General features: G+C 39.6%; 1 protein-coding gene across 1 annotated transcript in view; it reads left to right on the forward strand.

Moving 5' to 3' along the window:
- Positions 1-244: 244 nt before the first annotated feature.
- The window catches only part of LOC118409301 (probable E3 ubiquitin-protein ligase HERC2), a gene marked incomplete in the record, with an annotated part of 93264 nt that continues 74903 nt past the window's right edge, over positions 245-18605 (forward strand). The window contains 8 exon segments of the mRNA XM_035810224.1: positions 245-338; positions 1406-1472; positions 3394-3630; positions 4518-4560; positions 5171-5378; positions 6277-6386; positions 8198-8322; positions 9867-10010. Coding sequence (XP_035666117.1) covers positions 1466-1472; positions 3394-3630; positions 4518-4560; positions 5171-5378; positions 6277-6386; positions 8198-8322; positions 9867-10010 — 874 coding nt within the window.

The following is an 18605-nucleotide window of genomic DNA, read 5'->3' on the forward strand; positions in this document are numbered from 1 at the left end:
CTCATATCAGAGATAAATGCAATTTTTGCACCTGAAAAAAAAAAGTGCCCCATGCCGTGTGTTACAGTTGGGATGAAATGTTCCTAACTTTGGCTTCTGACAACATAGAAACGTGTTGAGAGAAATAAGATTCGTGGTGATAGTTGCACCTCATAGGCCTCATAGTTGCACAAAGAAGAATAAATATATCTTTACGATGGTGATATATTTATTTCATACATTTGAAGAAGACTAATAGTTGCAGTTATAAATTTTCTACTTTGTCGGGCTTTCGAAGTGTCAACTCTACGTTGCTCTGCTATCGTCCCGCGCCATCTTTGCCCTATTTAATTCAGAAGGTGGGTACCGGATATCAAAGATCATACTTTCATCACTTTCCCACGATTCTGTAGGAGTTGTTTTAGCGTAAGCATGGGTTTAGAAGTAGGTCACAGTTCTCTGCATGCGTAACTGTATGTTTAGTGAGGTAAAAGTGCCCGTAAAAAGTTTTTCGGCTCGCCATGAGTCGGCTTGTTTTTGTCGTCTGTCATGGCACCCGCTGTAAATTATGCAAGGAAAAATGGCGGCATTGTTTTGAATTTGTTACTGTCGCCGTGGTTGTATCCCGCGTGTTCAAGGGTACTTTGTTATATATAAAACTCAATGTGTTATTTCAGGCAATCGTCAGCATACCCTGTGCAGTATACATAGACATGATTTGTTTACTGATGATTGAAATAACTGTCTTTGCAAAGTCGAGGAGATAACGTTATCTCTAGCAACAATATTTTTAGTAAGAAGAAATGTAAAAATCGCTCTTTTTTGTTCGTATATGTATAATTTCTGACCCTGACAATGAGTAGCATTTATTTGCTTACAACCCACGTCTTCAACTGTGAAGGAGTTGCTAGTTTATCACCTGAAGTGTACATTTGGCATGACTACAAGTACAACTAAGGACCTCCTCAACACCTGTTTCTACTTTCTATTCATTGTTGAAGTGGTGATCAGAACAAGACTGTTATTGTCACAGCTGTGGCTTGGCTATGCAGAGCTTTGTAGAACAAGTGATTGGGTTGACTGGAGTCATTTGAACTGCGGATTCTGGTGAGAATGTTTTTCTTGCCAGCTGGGAACTTGAAGAGTGGAACCACAATTTTTAAAGGGCTTCCTCTAGATTCAAACTCAGAGTTAAAGTCAGTCAAAGTTAAATCGTCTGTGTGATGCATGTCAAAGGGCACTGCAGCAAGTCTAAATACGGACTACATATAAGTCATACCTATTGTAATATATACATACTTTATCAATATCAAGCCACTCTTATGAACATAGTTATGATATGGTATTCACCTGTCATGTAACGTTAGTATTTGAATTTTGATAAAACATAAAAGTCATTGTGTAATGTTACCCATGTGTTATACAGTGATGCCTTGCTGTACTGCTGTGTCAACGTCCAGCATATGTGGAGGATGAGTCTCGTCCAATGAAAGGTCAGACTATCTTTTGTATATATCTATTCTGTTATCTTCATACTGATAACTATGTACATGCAGTTTAAAATTTTGCTCCAAAAGTTCCCTGTAGTCCATTGACCCTCCATAAAAGGAGGTGCAGTTTCAAGTAGATGCTGTCATATTGAAACAATTTGATGTTCCTGCCTACCAAGATACTGTTGTGTACGATATGTTTACTCCTGCAAACCATGAAAATAGGGGTTATAGCTTATGAATGGACATCCTGTTTATATATCCTTCTATTGACATGATCAAATGTTGCATGTTATTTTGTAGACAAGCTTGTTATGAATGCAAGAAGTAGTTTAGAAGGAATAAGCATTAGGTTGATTGATACATACAGTATTGGGTGCAGGTAAGTTCACATGTATAGTAATAGTTCCTTATCAGTATACTTTGCCCAGGAAGAAGTCTGTTTTGAAAGTGCAGCCCACCAAGGTAAAGCTTTGTTCAGAATATCAGCCTATTACATGTGTAGTATAGTTTAAACCAAGATTTGCTCTGCAATGCCTAGCTTAGATGCCAACCTCACTCACTCACTAACCTGGTTAGGTTTACTTCCACTTCCATAGTTCACCAATAATCTAACCAGACTATAAATGTCATAGTAATTTCCTCCCATGGTGCCCTATGGATGAGAAATTGAGAATGTGATCTAGCTATTCTGTAATTAAGTTGAAGTCTGTTACAAAACATATTTTGGTGTAACTATATCATATAAGATGTACTGGTAACTGATTTAGCAAGTCCAGGATTAAATATACCACTGACAGTGCTAGCCATTACCTAGAAATATTGCCTGTCATAACTTATGAGCCTTACCATCCAATGAAACTGTTGGCTAAACACAGTTACAGCTATTTGGTGATTACTAGCTATAGGGGTTACAGCTCTATGTTTGGGGGGACTTTCAATGATTAAAATGTGTATTCCTACTTTCATTTGCTATTGCTAAGTACATGTACTTTCATCCCTTTTAATTTTAGCCTGCCAAGGTTATGGTTTGGCACCAAAGTTGTATTAGTTATGGGGTTAGGCAGATGATGTCAATGTTCGGCATGTTGTAATGTTGTTTAGCGTTGTACCACTACATGTATTGATAATGGACTACTGTGTGTCCCTGGCCACCTTGTTAGGGGTGATTTGGGGGCTGCATTATGAAGACTGGGTTGCCAAGATACAGTAAGGATTGAAACGCTCTAGGCAAGAGATCAAACACTTGATATATAATCCATGCTCGGTATGTACCTTTGTCTGGACAAATTTTCATCAGTTGTCTTGTAGAAACCATGCTATGTGTACATATTTTAAGGCTGTGAAAGTAAAAGGTGAGCTTGTCGACCATTGTACAACACCACAGGTCATAACTGTGTTGCCGCGAGTTGTGAAGGTGGGCGTCTGTAGGTAAACATTGTGAAAGGTAGTGAAAGCACGTTTACCTAACGTCACTGTGAGGTCACAGTTACACACTGAGTCAACTCCTCATTCTCATTTTTCATCAGACAATATAGTCCGAGCAGTGTGTTAAAGCTTACAGCAGTCAGTCATCTTACTTGTACAGGTTTCTTCTCTACCACTGTACCAGCAGATAGGTGATCTGGCTGTCTGTGCCTTTAGCTCTAGTCTAAAATGCAGTAACCAGTTACTTTATTATGATCTTATAAGGCACTATAGACTGTATTCTATGAAAGGATGGCATCCAAGCTGTTAATAGGTAGGTGGAGTGAAATTTAGATTTTTAGGTCATTTATGTTGTTGTCAGAATAGAAAATCTGTGGAAATATGCTGTTGACGTAGTAATAAACTAGTTGGATCTTAGCTACAAAGAGGTGCTTTGTAAATATTGATACCTTGCATGGTACAGCCTGATTGTTACACTCTGCTTTGTTTTTCTCAGGATCTATGGACTTGACTGATATAGAAGAAAATGACCAGACCAAGAGTAGTGAACCTTCATCATGTGTAGAAGATGGCAGCCTCCTGGTGTGGGGCAGCGGGGAGTTCGGACAGACCGGACAGGGGAGGGTGGGGGATGTGGGCGTCACAGAGGGGCTGGTGGCAGAGTTTCCCCCCAAGAATGGAGCTGGAGTAAAGCTGCTAGCCTGTGGAGCTAGCCACTCTATTGTTGTAACAGGTAAGGATGGATGTGCAGGGCTCGAAATTCATTTTTGGGATTAGGTGCACTGGTGCACCCAACCTAGAAAATTGGGTGCACCAAAAAATGTTTTGGGTGCACCACATAAAATAAAATGAAATAAAATATCACACAGTTTTGGGGCATTGAAAAGATCGATGAACACAAATTCCAACTTCAAATTCTTAAACAAGTACTATGACAGACATTTTATGATCTTTTTTTAACACATAGATGTCAAGAATTTGGTGTTTAATAGTATATTGACATCTTTACATACATAAGCCTATGAAAATATTTGGGTGCACCCTGTGCACCCACAGAAAAAAATTGGGTGCTCAGCTCCAATTTTGGGTGCACCTGGTTGCACATGCACCCAGTATTTCGAGCCCTGATGTGTTTAGGCATGGTAGTTTCTGTCATCTTTTCCAAAGAGATTTTGTTGTCCACAGCGTTGTTTGTATCTTTGTGACCAGGTCAGGCTGTTTTATTACAGTTCCCACTCTCCATGAGAAGTTTTGTATTTTATTTTATTTACCACTTTGAAGGTAAGATGGTTTTGAATGTTCTACAAAAGTACAACTAGAAAATGCCCCCCAAAAAACACACCTGTTGCTGGCTGGCTGGCAGAATACATTTATATATTTGATATAGGTCAATAACCCTAAAAGTGGCCTGCTGGCTGATTTGAGCTTCTCATGAATAAATAAAGGTTCAAACAAACAAACATACAAATGTGGACTTTAATAGAGGTCGTTGTACTCTAATTCACGCAATTAACCTTGTATACAACTTTGCTGAATGTTTTAAAAGGAGCAAGTGTACTGTTGACACCTCCATCTAAATTAGCTTTTGCCATGTAGTGATGACCTTTTACTTTGTTTCAGTTGACAATGAAGTCTATGCTTGGGGGAATGGACACAGTGGACAGTAAGTACAATGTCTTACTCTTAGTCATCTTTTCCTGAGAATGAAGGCACAATTGTGATTTATGAAATTGAAGCACCTGTGTTGTCCAGCTTGAAAAGGAGCACCACATTGGTGTTAATGGGCCATAAATCTTTACTTTAATAGACTGGAGGTTTGTATTCCTTTATGACTAGATTATACAAACAAAAATTATGGAGGCAGTTTGACCAATCATAAGAGTTTGGAAAATAACATTGCAAGTTCAAAGATGTGCAGTACATGTACCAAGGAGCCAAGAATTTAAAGTGCGTCCCCTTTTGCACCTAAGAGTGGAACTTGGCAGGCATATTAGGTAGTAAAAGGCTCATACGTTGGCCATATTTTGTTTCTCTTTGTGGGTTTAAAACATTTCTGTACAAAAATGTTAAATGAGTTTTCCTTTGATAGCTGCTATAATGAAGTGATGTTTGATAGTGGAGCCAGGCTGGAGTTAAGAAATGATAATAAGCATATGACCTATAGATATGTGTATTTATACAATGCAATCTCAGCCTCCTATCAGGGAGATTCTTCCATTAACAACCCTTGAAGATATTGATCATTGTGCTGATATTTTTACCCATAACTTAAGGCTTGGCTGTGGGGACAAGGAGACCCGACTCACACCGACCAGACTCCATCTCACAGACAACCAGGAGCTTCCAGATGTGGCAGGGATAACTTGTGGCAGCAGACATTCTTTTGCCTGGCTAACTAATGGCAAATGTTACAGTTTTGGCAACAATTACTATGCACAGCTGGCCTATAACTTCAGAATACAGAACTACAAGGAAAACCAGGTGGGTTGACTGCATCAAGAGTTGGAAGATTCCATATCTCTATGAAATGTTTAGAGTTTATCATATGTCATAATTATGACTGGTTCATTGATTATGAAAATAAGGGTTATTACCATAATTACCATGATTACATTTGTCCATTGATCACTTCCTGTCACACAAGGACGAACATGACTTGCATATGGGAAATATATAGTGAACTTCATTGCTCAACAATTGTACGCAGTACAATGTATGGCAACAACTATTACACAAATACAAAATAGAGGTATAGAATAAAGCTTTAACATTTTAGTAACATAACAATATATAGCTGTGAAAACACAGACAAATAGACAAAAAAAATAATACATCCCCATGAAATAGTAGGCTCATTCATTGGCCCCCGTGTCATGCAATATTTGTCAGTCCTCACCACAAAGTCGATAAATTACTAGTTATGGTAACTTTTGAACTTCACTTCCTGTAACTTCCTGTCAACTCTGAACTTCCAGTAGGTAATGTGTCACTCTTAAAGAGTCAGAAAATGCACAACTGGTATATGTCTTGAGGCTTTTGTCTTCATTCTGGCTTAGTTTTTGCTAACAGAATGTTGCTGAGGTGAGTTTCCTCTCACCAGCCCAGAGTGCACATTAGAGTATGCCAAAACATGAGCATGTATTGGGCCGTTCCAAAAATAAAAAAATACAGGGGGGTTGATGATGTAGGACTGGACTCCTTGGACTTAGGGGGATGGTGGACTTCAGCGCTATACATATTGGGGTGTCCCCTCTCCTGTATTTTTTGAAATGGCCCATTTGTTGCATCTCAAAGTTAAGAATTACATTGTATAGAATACATGAAGTTTCATGGATATACATGTACATAATATATAACACCACTACATTGTTCCCTTTAGCTGAGGCCCACACTACTGGAGATGTTTGTACACAGGAAAGTGGTGCAGGTTGCCTGTGGAGACAGACATACCCTGTTCCTGACTCAGGAGGGACGGGTTGCTGCCTGTGGGTAGGTTTAGCAGCTCCATTTTCATTTTCATCAAGACTTGAAGCTACCGTAATTCTCTAAATGTTTGCATTTTGGGAGTTTGAACATTCGAATGAATTTGCTCATGTGTATAGACCAATCAGCACCCTCGTCCAAAATTTGGACGATTCCAAATGTTAGAGATGTCAAGGTTCCCAGACAGAATAGCAAAGTAGCGACTGTACACAGTGTATCAGTATATGATAAACATCAGAGCAAACTACTATCCGGATGGTACCCAGGCTAACCCTTGGCATGACTGACTGGAGATGTACATGTGATGGTAACTGTGCATTGACTGATTGAGGTCTTTTGGACGATGATATGCAGGCAGGTAGATGATGTAATTATATTGTGTGAAAGTTCTCTATTTTCCCAGAAGTTTCTTACAGCATGTTCGTTTGAATTAAAAAGAAGGACTCTTGTAGCTTATGTGTAAGTTTACGAAACTGAGACACATAGTGATGGAAGCAAAGATACTAATAATTATTTTATTCCATTGGATGCATACTACTACAAGAATGAAGAAAAGAAAAGAGAACCTATTGTTTTACATTGTTTTAGCGTACTTAACAGGAATGATTTTCCTTCTCCTGTAAACTGTGTTAGTAATCAGTAGATGAGTGCATATCATGACTGTCGCCCAGGAGGCCTCACTAACCAATCAACAACCATTTGAGGAAAGTGGAATAATTACATTAGTAGGTGGTAACTTCCCAGAGGCAGATTTCCCAGAAAGGCTTGATGTGCTGCATACTAATCAGATGTTGTTTACCGAACATGGAGAAGAATAGCAATTATTAATACAGATGTAATCCCCAGATTTTCATCCTGTATTGTTTTGAGCTTTGATTAATACGGAATGATAGCAGCCTCTTGGCCGAATAGATTTGCATTTGTCCCCGAATTCTACTTGTCATGTGAAAATGAGTACCAGACTGAGTGTCACGGATTGTATGAAACATTTTGTAATGATGAGGGAAAATCGTGGTGTACAAGACAAAGTACAGATTGTAATCTGCTTGTTGTGTGCTGCACATGAATCTGCTGAAACTGCAGTTCTGCGAGATAACAATAAGCTGGGAGCCGTTGATATAGGTGGGCGCCTAACTTGTCATGACAAGATGTGACAATTACCCATGATTCCACGTATAATTTCGGTAAACAACTTGAACCTGGCACAATAGCTGGGCCCATCTGTGTGTTTGTAGCAGTCACCATGATTGCTGGGCTTCCAGTTAGAGGTCCTTTCTTCTTCTCTTGGGAAACGTATTGCACTAACAGTGGAGCTCCGGCCTTGTCCGGTATTGTTTTGAAGGTATCTAGATGTGTTGTTGTTGTTTGGAGGACTGTGAAAATTGCGAAAAGCTTAGTAGTGACTAGGACACAGCCGGCTGCATTGTACGTCGACAAAATGGGGAGCAGCAAGCGTCCCATGTCTGGACTATTGTGGGCCCATGCGACATGTGCAGGCGACCTTGACCGCTGACTCAGGAACCCAGGAATCGTCTTTGTTGAGGTAACAAGGGGAAGATTTCCACTCAAAGGACACTGGTGGTTTTCCAGTGACTGTTTACTGGATGTCGTTTTGTTGCACGGTACAAGAACCTCAGGATATCGTCATGAATGTGGGCAGTCTCCTTGCTACCAACTTTGCACCCTCTCAATCTGATGGTAGCTGGTGGCCTACATGCAAGATTAGCCATCAGACCAAAACTTCACGCTTGTATTTTCTGATTCCTCAACCGTGTAGACATCGTAAGTATCATCTTGGATGCTTCTGTTGTCTGCAGGAACAATGCGAATGGTCAGCTGGGTACAGGGGAGCCGAGCGACATGGTCTGCCCAAAGATGTTGGACGGCCTTGAAGGTGTGAGTTGCATAGCCTGTGGGTCGTACCACAGCTTAGCTGCCACAGGTGGGTCAGCTTGCTTTTAACCTCTACATGTCTATATTCTTAAACCATGTTAGTTGGTTGTACCATCCTCTAGAAATGCTGTTCTTGAAAACCTTTGATATCGCAATTTTTTGCATGTCTTCTTGCTTTTTCTTATACGATTTTTATTGTCACAGACTTCTGCTTTTCGTGCCTATTCTATTGGTTATCCCTACAGCAGGTCATGTCCTCAACAAAAGAAGACAAAATGGAAGATTCCCCCTGCCCTTCATTAGTATTCTTTGCATGTGGGACACAAAATTTGCACATTCATCTCCAGAGAATATTGTTACAAGCTCACGTACAATTATCATTTTTGATTTATATTGCGTTATGTTACAAACACAATGTATCATTGCAACACATAGTCTGCTAACACGTCAAATTGACAGATGTTGGAAAGTAATGAAATAAAAAACTTCTGTTCAATAGAATCAATTTCTGAGTGATTCACAAAAGCTTTGTGTTTTGGCACCTGTTAGGTATAACATATAGCACATTACCAGAAAATCATAGATTAATTTTTTACAATAGAAAATCTCTTGAGGAAGGCCCTGTTTACATGAGGAAAAGTTCAGGAACGTACAATGGTGTATGATAAGGTCATATGCCAGTTTTCTTTTTACACACACTGACAGAGAATGTCCTGAGACTCCCGCTGTGCCCCTCACTGTCCTGACTCGACGCAACTTTTGATTGCATGCAACTTTCGAAATGGCAAGAGAACAGAATCCATTTTTGTTTTTCAAAATTTCATGTGTCAAATAGTGCTTCTCTTCTTTTTGAGCGTGTATTTTTTAGCGTGTACCAGGCATGTAGAGGTCATAGTCAACGTCACAGGAACTGGTACTTTGAGATTCAAGGGGCAGCCATTTTCGCAGACACAATACTTATCCGTAGGCCAGATCGATTGTTCAGTTTGGAAGCTTGAGCGTATGAGGATATGGTTGTGTTTGATCCTACTTTCAATGACAATGATGATGATGATTCAATGACAAGGACTTGTACAAACAGTATTTGAATTTTGATGATGAAGGCTACCTTTCTGCAGATTAGTGATGACTTTCGGTTTAGACACAAAACGTGTCCAAAAAACGTTTTGTGTTCAACGCAAATGACCACCTTTAACCAGACAGCTGGCACCTGGGAGATGTCTTAGGACAGGATCAGATTTACACGAGGCTGGGGATGCCGCAGACCTCCTGCCAGGCAGTTACACGTCTACCCTGGAGGTGGCGTATGAGGGGTCATAAAAGAGCCTGTCCTATGGCCTATGGGTCAATTGACATGCAGCAAAAAAGGTGCTGAATGCTGAGGGCGCCATTGTCGTACATCCAGATATTTCCCATGTGTAAATCAGGCGAAGTAGACTCTTGTCACCTGCATCAGTAAAAGGGAATGCCATTGTTAGTGGGCAGTCTAGCAGGAAATGGAAGGTCAACAAAAGAGCAGGCTAATGCTATTTCAATTTCAAGGTGTAGATTTGGTTTTGTTTTGCCTACCTATTGTATCTTTTGTGCCTGTAGGTGCTGGCGACTTGTACGTGTGGGGAAGTGGAAAGCCTTGTGGGACCAGGAAAGGAGACATTCTCACTCCCACCAGACTGAAAACCAGACATGCTAATATCGTAATAGTTGCAGGAGGATGCTCCCACAGTCTGGCTTTAACAGGTGGGTGTGTTTCTGGACTGGTTGTTTTGGTTTTTCAATGTCTTTGTATAAGAAGAAAGATTTGATATAGGTGGTGTGGGTGTTGATATGCACTCTAGAGCTAAGTAGAATGAAATAGGTACTAGCTTGGTCATGACTGATATAGATTGGTAGATAAATGAATAGATAGATCGATAGATGAATAGATAGATGAATAGATAGATCGATAGATAGATAGATGAATAGATAAATCGATAGATAGATGGATAGATAGAGTGGGTGAGTGCTGCTAGTTTGTTTGCTATGCCATTACACATGCCCCTGACTTTTTAAAGTGAATCATGTTGATTGTACCACCATTCCATTTGATACTGTATTTTCAATGATGAATGCATAGCCTGTCACACATTACCAGTCATACCCCCTGTTATTCTCTAGACCTTAGTTGGGAGTTAGTCATGAGCAAGGTCAACTGTGATTGGTTAGGAGTCAGCGGGTGAGGTTACCTGCTAGTCTTTTAAAGTTGTTTGTGCCAGCCGACTTTAAATTTTGACAAATCAAACTCGGAAAGTCACTTTCTTAGATTCCTAGATGCTATCAGGGGAGCGAACCTGATGTGTTTCCCTACTTAAAGCAATCATCACTTGGTAACAACATGTTTTGTTCCTTACAAGAATCGTTATACAGTACCTCACTAATGAAATAACACATTTATAGCATTCTGGTCAGGATATCTACAGGTAGAAACACAATTCTGCCAAGTCACAGCTTCTATCCTATATACCAGTATTTGCATTCCTATACTAAGTAAACATACTTTACAGTTCTACGAGACAAAATCTTTATTGGCTTAGAGTTATTTTGTATTTTCATTACTTTCACGAATCTAACTTAAAATATTATGTTTCTGTATGTATGTGTTCTACAAGTTGCTGTCAACTCTATATACATACACAGGTCTAATACCTGACCGTTTGCTTTACTGGATCTTTTCTCCCGGAAAGAAACAGTCCCAGCGTTTGATTCATCACCGCCACCGGGCACTTACCTCGCTATGGGCAATTAGGCATAGTTTATAGGTCATTTATAGGTCATTAAGAAGGAGATAGTCTCATTTTGTTTTGTTAGGTAATTAGCTGTTCCTAGTCGATGGGGCTGTCCTGATGGCGATGGACTAACAAGTGTTGGGTGGCATGTACAGTAGGAGGAATAAATCTGGAAAGTATGTCATGACTGTGGAGTGGTAGGTTTGTTGGAATGTGGTCCATACATGTGTGCATGAAGTTGTTCAACCCTGAATATTATGAAGAAGTGACATCTACAAGTATGTCCAGTCTGGAAGTCATATTTACCATTACAAAAGTTACTATAATGATGTCTGAGAATAAGGTTCTGACACGTCTGCATCACCGCCATTTGTCGTGTTACACCAGCTTCACAGGCATATGACATATAGCAGCAGCTAGTTAGTGTTCACTTAACGATCTGTCATACCAAACCGCTGTACATCAAACTGTAAGCATTGTTTAAAGCTATCTAGTGAGGATGTTTTGACAGCAAATGTCATGACAATATATGAAGATTTCAATCTCCTGTACATGCATATCTTTGACGTCTTTGACATATTTTCACAGCGTTACTTTACTTTAACTTTATTAGACAGATATCCAACAGTATACGGAAGTTATATCGCAAATCTTGAAACCTTCGTAGTGGTTTTATTTTCTCAGTTTCGGCATGAATTCATGATACCAACAGTATGTCTCGCTTGTACTAAAAATTGTTTCAGTCACAAATTTAAAACACCACAGAACCCTACTTTTCCTTCCTACTGGGAATTAAAACCAACACACAAGGGTAATTGAATTTACAGCATGCTTTAAAGTTTTTGGTCTCCATCTTCAAGCTGCCCAGTAGTGTACCACAAATTCGGACCCACAGTTTGGTTCAAGCATCCCACGCCCCATACATACAATACCAGTCTTGACTGGAAGATCTAGCCGGTATACCACCATGATTGATTTACCGTCCAGTCACGGGCAATTGGCCGCAGGATATTAGGTGTTCAATTATGGCGTATTGGGTGTTCAACACCACCAGGTTGATCAATACCCCCATAGACATTCCGTTAATGATGTTCTGTGGGGGGGAGGGAATGCCTAAATAGGGCCATACTTTATCGCTATCTGATGAGGAGACCTCTGGCTAATTACAGTATCATCAGGATTGGGGAAAGTTTGGGCAGTCTTCAGAGGAGATCAGAATGATTAATTTATGTTGGTTACTTTTAGGTTTATGGATAAAAGCAGAAGGCTAGGCACACATCATTTTCTAGCAGTACAAACTGTTGAAGGCCTTTGGATGAAGTGTATGTATAAAAGTTGATGCAAACATAGTGATCGTTAATTGCACAGTTTTGGTAAATGGACCTGAAATACTTTTTTCTCACCGTTCTCAACCACCCTGGGCCAGGAAGCATGAGTGCTCATGAGCTGGCCCGTGTTTCAAATTTTCTCCACTTCTGATGGTTTTAGAACCAGACTGGTGAAATACCTTGAGTCAAATTCAAATTCAGATTCCAAATTTCCTAAAATTATAAAAACTATTTTTTGCAGTGCTATCATATCTTATATTACATTGCTGCAGTTTTTTGCCGTGCTTTCATACCTTATATTAAATTGCTGCAGGTTTTCAGATCATGTTTTTTTTCTTCAAAGTCAAACTTACACGTCTACATGACTTTAATTCAGAATTTCCAATTAAATTAAATGCAAACTGTTTATTTGTTGTTCTATTCTGTGACATCATAACTTATTTTGTTGATGCAGGTTTGAAAATCTTTTTTTACATTACTGCTGGCAGACCTATGCCATTTACAATATTAATGCAGGAATGGCGCATAGACTAATGGTATATGACAACTGCATTGGTAATGGCACTTGCTGATTGTGACCTTTCCATAAAGGTCAATGACGAAGCCATGACCTGATGTGCTATATTTATTCTTCCTTTGAGGGGAAACACACGGTCTCCTCTGTCACAGTCTGTGTTTCCTGTTCTACTTGGTATGGAAGGCACCGTGTACTTGACCAGCAGGCAAAGTTCAACCACTCTACCATATACAGTCAAACCTGCACAAGAAGGCCACCCAGAGGACTAAAATCTGGTCCATGTGGACAGGTGGTCACTATAGACAGGATTCTTGTGTCATAGGGAAAAGATTATCTGAGGGAGTACAGTCTGACCACCAAAAAGCAGTCAAATAGGCCAGGAGACCAATGCAGGTAAGTGCAGGTAGACATCAGAAATACCTGCACAGCTCCAATTTTATCTGCACTAACCTATATATACCCAGTACATGGCCCAGTGCAGGTAAGCACAGGTAGACATCAGTAATACTTGGACAGCTCCAATGTTCCCTGCACTAATGTGAAGTAATATGCAGGTGGTATTTCGAACCCTGCTTTCTTTTCTTCCCATTTGGCGGCCCAGCATCCCCTTGGAGAGCCCTGCTCCCCATCCGAGTGGCCCAGCATCCCCTGTCAGAGCCCCGCTCCCGAGGACGTCTTTATGACCAGGAGTATTATATCACATCATGCGGGGCTGACCTTTACAACCGACCTCTGCATATGTACACAGTTGACCCGTGTTTGGTCTCGGCGCGGGAAACTAATGGCGGCAGTCCTGCAAGTCCGCACCATTAAGCACGACCCCTGGTTTCCCTCTTCATTAGGGCCGCTGAGTCAGCAATAACCCGGCTTACCGGCCCTGCCCGGGGACCGGCCATTTTTCACGGAATAAGTGGCTCTGTGTTGGTTATTACATACATTCGGTATGACAGTCACGTATATAGAGGAACTTCCAAGCACCATTAGGTCAGGGGGTGACCTCTCGTTGACCTATGGTAGTGACCCCTTCACCTCTGTAAATCAAATTGCCCGATTCTGTTGTTTGACTATTTTTCACTAGTTAGCCTCTTTTCAGGATAACTGGTGTCAAAATTATGATTGATTTTTTTTCTCTCATTTTGCTTTTGCACTGCCATGTAAAACATTATGATTGTTCGATTGTTGAGTGCTTGTCAAAATGTCTATAAATCATGGAAATTGACAGGGATTTCTAAACGTACCTGGAATGGTGTATGTCTCCAAAAGTGATATTACATATCTAACTATAAAACGAGAAATGTTTGTGGGGATTCATTTTTGCAGGTGGGAGAAAATGGAGCAATTCCAGTTTACAGTTGAAACTGCCCTATTGTTTTTATTTATTCAAGAGATATAGACCCAAACTGAAGCTAGGTACTCATTTTCACCTGAGTGAAATGAGGTAATTGAATGTAAAGTGCCTTTCCCAATGCCACAATGTTGGAGCATATCTCAGTTGGTATTGAACCCAGGACCTTTGGGCTTCGAGTCAAACTACCCATCTTTACGACTCAAAGCCATTTTTATATGGATGGCACCATTGAATCCAGGGTATCTATAAAGGTGAGGCTGACACTTGAGGGAATTGAAGACCAATCCCTTTCCTTTTTGCAGGTTTATAATTACTTGAGTCGTCAGTCAACATCTTGTAGTTATTAGTACAGATCACCCTTCCTAATCTCACAATGGTACTCCCCACTAAACGTAGGTGTGTTTTATGGAAACAAAGGACTTGGAGCATGACCTCTTGGCTATATGTGAGTTTAAGATGGATCCCTTTATGTGCACCTGTCTTTTATTGCTACTTACCCTCCTACCCTGCGGAGCAGTTTGGAAGTTAAGTAACATGAAATCTGTATTCTTCAAAAGCGCCTTCAGCAATACAACCTATAGATAAAGAATAAAGGATGGCTGGGAGAAAGTGCTGCAAGCTCAACATTATTCCAAGCATACTTTTTTGAGATAGAATTGATCATATTTAAATTTTTACTGTCATTCAACAGAACCAAAATGAACAACCAGAATTTATCATAATTTCTCTTGGATGTTTGGTCATCTATGCGTCAGAATTTTGTTGGAAACTATAGACAGACAGGATATTGTTCCTTATGTATGCAATTAAGATACAACATGTGCAAAATATACTTTGTTCTGTGTTTTTTTAATAGATTTTATTAGGTTTTACCGTGTGTTCTGTTGAAGTGCTCCTAGTGGCTGGTTTGTTTCTAAAGTATTCACTAAATTTTGCACACCTGCTTTGTTTTCATAACAGACCATATGATTGATCCATGAGACCTACTGTCTGCCAAACACTTCTTTGAGAAAATATATGACATTGTACTAATCTGAAAGCAATATGCAGACAAGGAGTCTCTCATACTTAAAGTAGGACGGCAATGCTGAAAATCCTTTTTTTTCAGCCAGGTTGCCCAGGGTGCAACCTGTGTGAAAAGCCACTTTCTTCAAATCAGCAACTTTTCCTTCTAGTTACATGTGTCACTATGTTTATCAAATACAGAAGCTCGTGCATGTACACAAATCTAAGTGGGGGAAAAGCATTGTTCCTGCAAAATTTCAGGTTGCCCACTTCACTACCTGGGTTTAAAATTAAGTTTCGCCAAGCAAAATGTGGTTGCATTTGCAAGTGTGCAAGTGGATGTTTCCAGCCCTGGATTGGTTTGTTGAAATTCAATGATTATTACTGATGCAGTTACAATGACTGAGAGATCCTTTATGGATATCTGTCACCCCCCTTGGAGACCCCTTCATTAAGTTTGATGGTAAGAAAATACCCAAATTACTGCAATTACAGTGACATTCTTTCAATCAATATAAATTTGACTCCTAGGTCATCTACTGTAATATCATCAGGTGATTTTTTTTCCAAACAAATTTTTGCAAAGGTATTTGATTTTGAAGCCTATTCTTGGTGTAAAGAAATCGAGCAATCATGTATTATATGGCTTGTCCATGTGGAAAAAAATTTGCTAAATACCTCATGTTGAGTTTTTCATGTACATTTTTAGATATTGGCACTCTCGACATGTCTTTAGATGGTTGTCATTAGTGTCATGCTTAGATCCTGCCATGCCTGGCAGCACATTGGACAGCAAGCCCATTTTGGGCCAGAGTTTTTGCTTCCTTCAGGCTATACCCCATTGATCGATGGTCCTTTGTAGCATATCTCCAAGTTAGTTTTGGTCTTTCCCACTTTCTTTTTTCTTTGTTGGGTTGCCAGTGCAGTGCTGTTATAGCTTGTCTTTCCACAGGCATTCTACGGACATGTCCCATTTACTTTACTGCCTTATGTGATAGTGGTGCTAAGGGATTTATGCTGTAGAGGTTGAAACTCATACAGTAACTGATATTCTGAAGGAAGCATTCATATACCTTGGTAGAGGAATAAAGAAGGCCATTTTCCCTTATTTTTAAATACTCCTAGTCAGAAGAAATCTTCAAGTCTGTAGTATTATTTTGATCCTATTGCTACGATTTTATTTTTAGTCAATAAAAGTAAATGAATGTTTAATGGCACAAGGCAAAGTTTGATTTACCGTAAACTGAATGTATTTAGTATCTGGCTCCTAACACTGGCCAGAGTAGACAGGTGAATCCATTCAGGTTTCCTAATCAATGCTTCAGGTCCTGATATGGAAACTTTTCTTGATTGTCTATGACATCATCATTACTCATTGCTTATTGCATATTGAATTATACATACTGATCGGTCACAACCAATCAATCCGTGGTTACCTGTGGTCGTATCGGGGGGAGAAAGAACACCCAAAACACTTTGCATACAACAATGCTGATAGCCAGCAATGAGGTCAGTCCTAATCGCCTTGTACATTGATAAAAACCTATTAATAAAGGACAAAATGTAGGCCAAACCTGTACAGCATTGATTTCAGGTTTCTGTTATCTATGAAACTATATGAAACATTAGAAATTCTGCCAATAATTGCAAAAGCACATACCGGTACTATATTTACTATTTTGTAAGGTAGATTAGTCAGATAGGAATGGTTGCTGTGAAAAATGGAAATATTGTTTTGGGGGTGTCTGTGTGTAAGTTACAAACCTAATGACTTTACTGCAAAAGAACTTGTTACATTCTTTCAACCCTTGGAAAGCGGTGTTCCTCTGCAGATATCAAGGGTAAAGTGCTCTCTTAATTAAGGTATGTGCTTTTTTCTATACTTTCGAAAATCTGAACACTAGGATTTTTACAGATTTACTCAGGGAAAGTAGAAGAAAACAGCATAAATTTTCTTTCATTTCAGTTCAAGATATTGTAGGAGAATGAGAGCTTACATTGAGTTTTTCCATATTACATTCCACAGATTTGTCTATGACTTACCCCAAATCAGGAGCGCATCCTTAGTACTTTAATTGGGAAAATACAGTATATCAATATTACTGCCATGCCAAGAAAAAGAGACTCCTGCTGAGTGGATTTCCCATAGGCCCCTAAGCTTTGTCTAACAAGCTTGGTCCCTAAGTGCACCTGTTAATAGGCAGGGAGGCTGCAGTTTAAGTGAATTTTAAGACAAGTACTTTACATGTAAAGGTCGAGGGCTTTGTGATATGTGTGTTGGAACAACAGAAGGAACTACATAATCTTTTGTTACTCATTTCTTATGACTTAAGCCTTCAGTAGATGAAATTGTCTTTTAACTAGCATAGAAAAAAAATGGACTGAGGGCATGCATCTACCTTTTACTACTTTTACCTTCTTCCTGCTGTCTAATGTTATAACCTAAACAAATTTAGTGCAAAACAATTACCTTATTAGCAAAATAAAGGTTAAGAACAACTTTTGACCTTCGTGACCTTCATAAACCTTTAGAATATGATAGAACTTTGTAGAACATCAGCAAAGTTGGCGCTGGAAACTGAGCTGACATCATTTTTTTTTTTAAACCAAGCCTAGACCCATCAAATTATTCCTAATGGCATGGCCAGAGACCTAAAAAGAAAGTGCATCTCACAGAAGTGAGATGGTAGTCAGTTGTAATCACCAGTGACAGGAAGACTCAAAAGGACCATCTGCTGGTAATGGGCACTTGTCTAATCTCGCTAGCCACATGTGACATGATGGAGTCCGGCCTGAAAGGAGAGGACATTACAAAGTTGTGTGGGTTGCGTTATCTTCAATGGTCTTGTTGATGACATCTTTCAGGTATCAATGCAATCGTGCAAGACCTGGCTCCTCCCTGACTGTTACACAAAAGTTCAGGCCAATTCTAGCTTTGACATGTAGCTTACGTAGTAAAAGCTAAAAGCACAATGTTATTGACAACTTTCTTGATCTTATCAGGGAACTTTTCATTCCGAATTTCTGACAAGCACTGTACTTTGCTTTATTGTACGTAGTTTCTGAGCACTGACTTATTTGCTGTAACCAATAAAGATCTTCGTGCTTACTTGTAGGTGAGCTGAGAAATCAGGTAGAATGTTACGTACAAGTGTGTAGTTCCTCTTTGGAAGAGCTACAGTTTGGTGTTGGTTTGGGATAGTTTTCTTTAATGATCTATGGTACATGTGTACTGTAAATGCTAGTCACTTTGAGAAAGCAAGCCAATGAAGTTTGGAAATCACATAAAAGAAAAAAGAAACGTTTTTTCTGTATATCCCTCATAAACATTTACAATGTATGTACAGGGGTAAGTAAAGCATGTGATTGGGC

This window comes from Branchiostoma floridae, chromosome 2, assembly GCF_000003815.2.
Source record: "Branchiostoma floridae strain S238N-H82 chromosome 2, Bfl_VNyyK, whole genome shotgun sequence".
NCBI lineage: Eukaryota > Metazoa > Chordata > Leptocardii > Amphioxiformes > Branchiostomatidae > Branchiostoma > Branchiostoma floridae.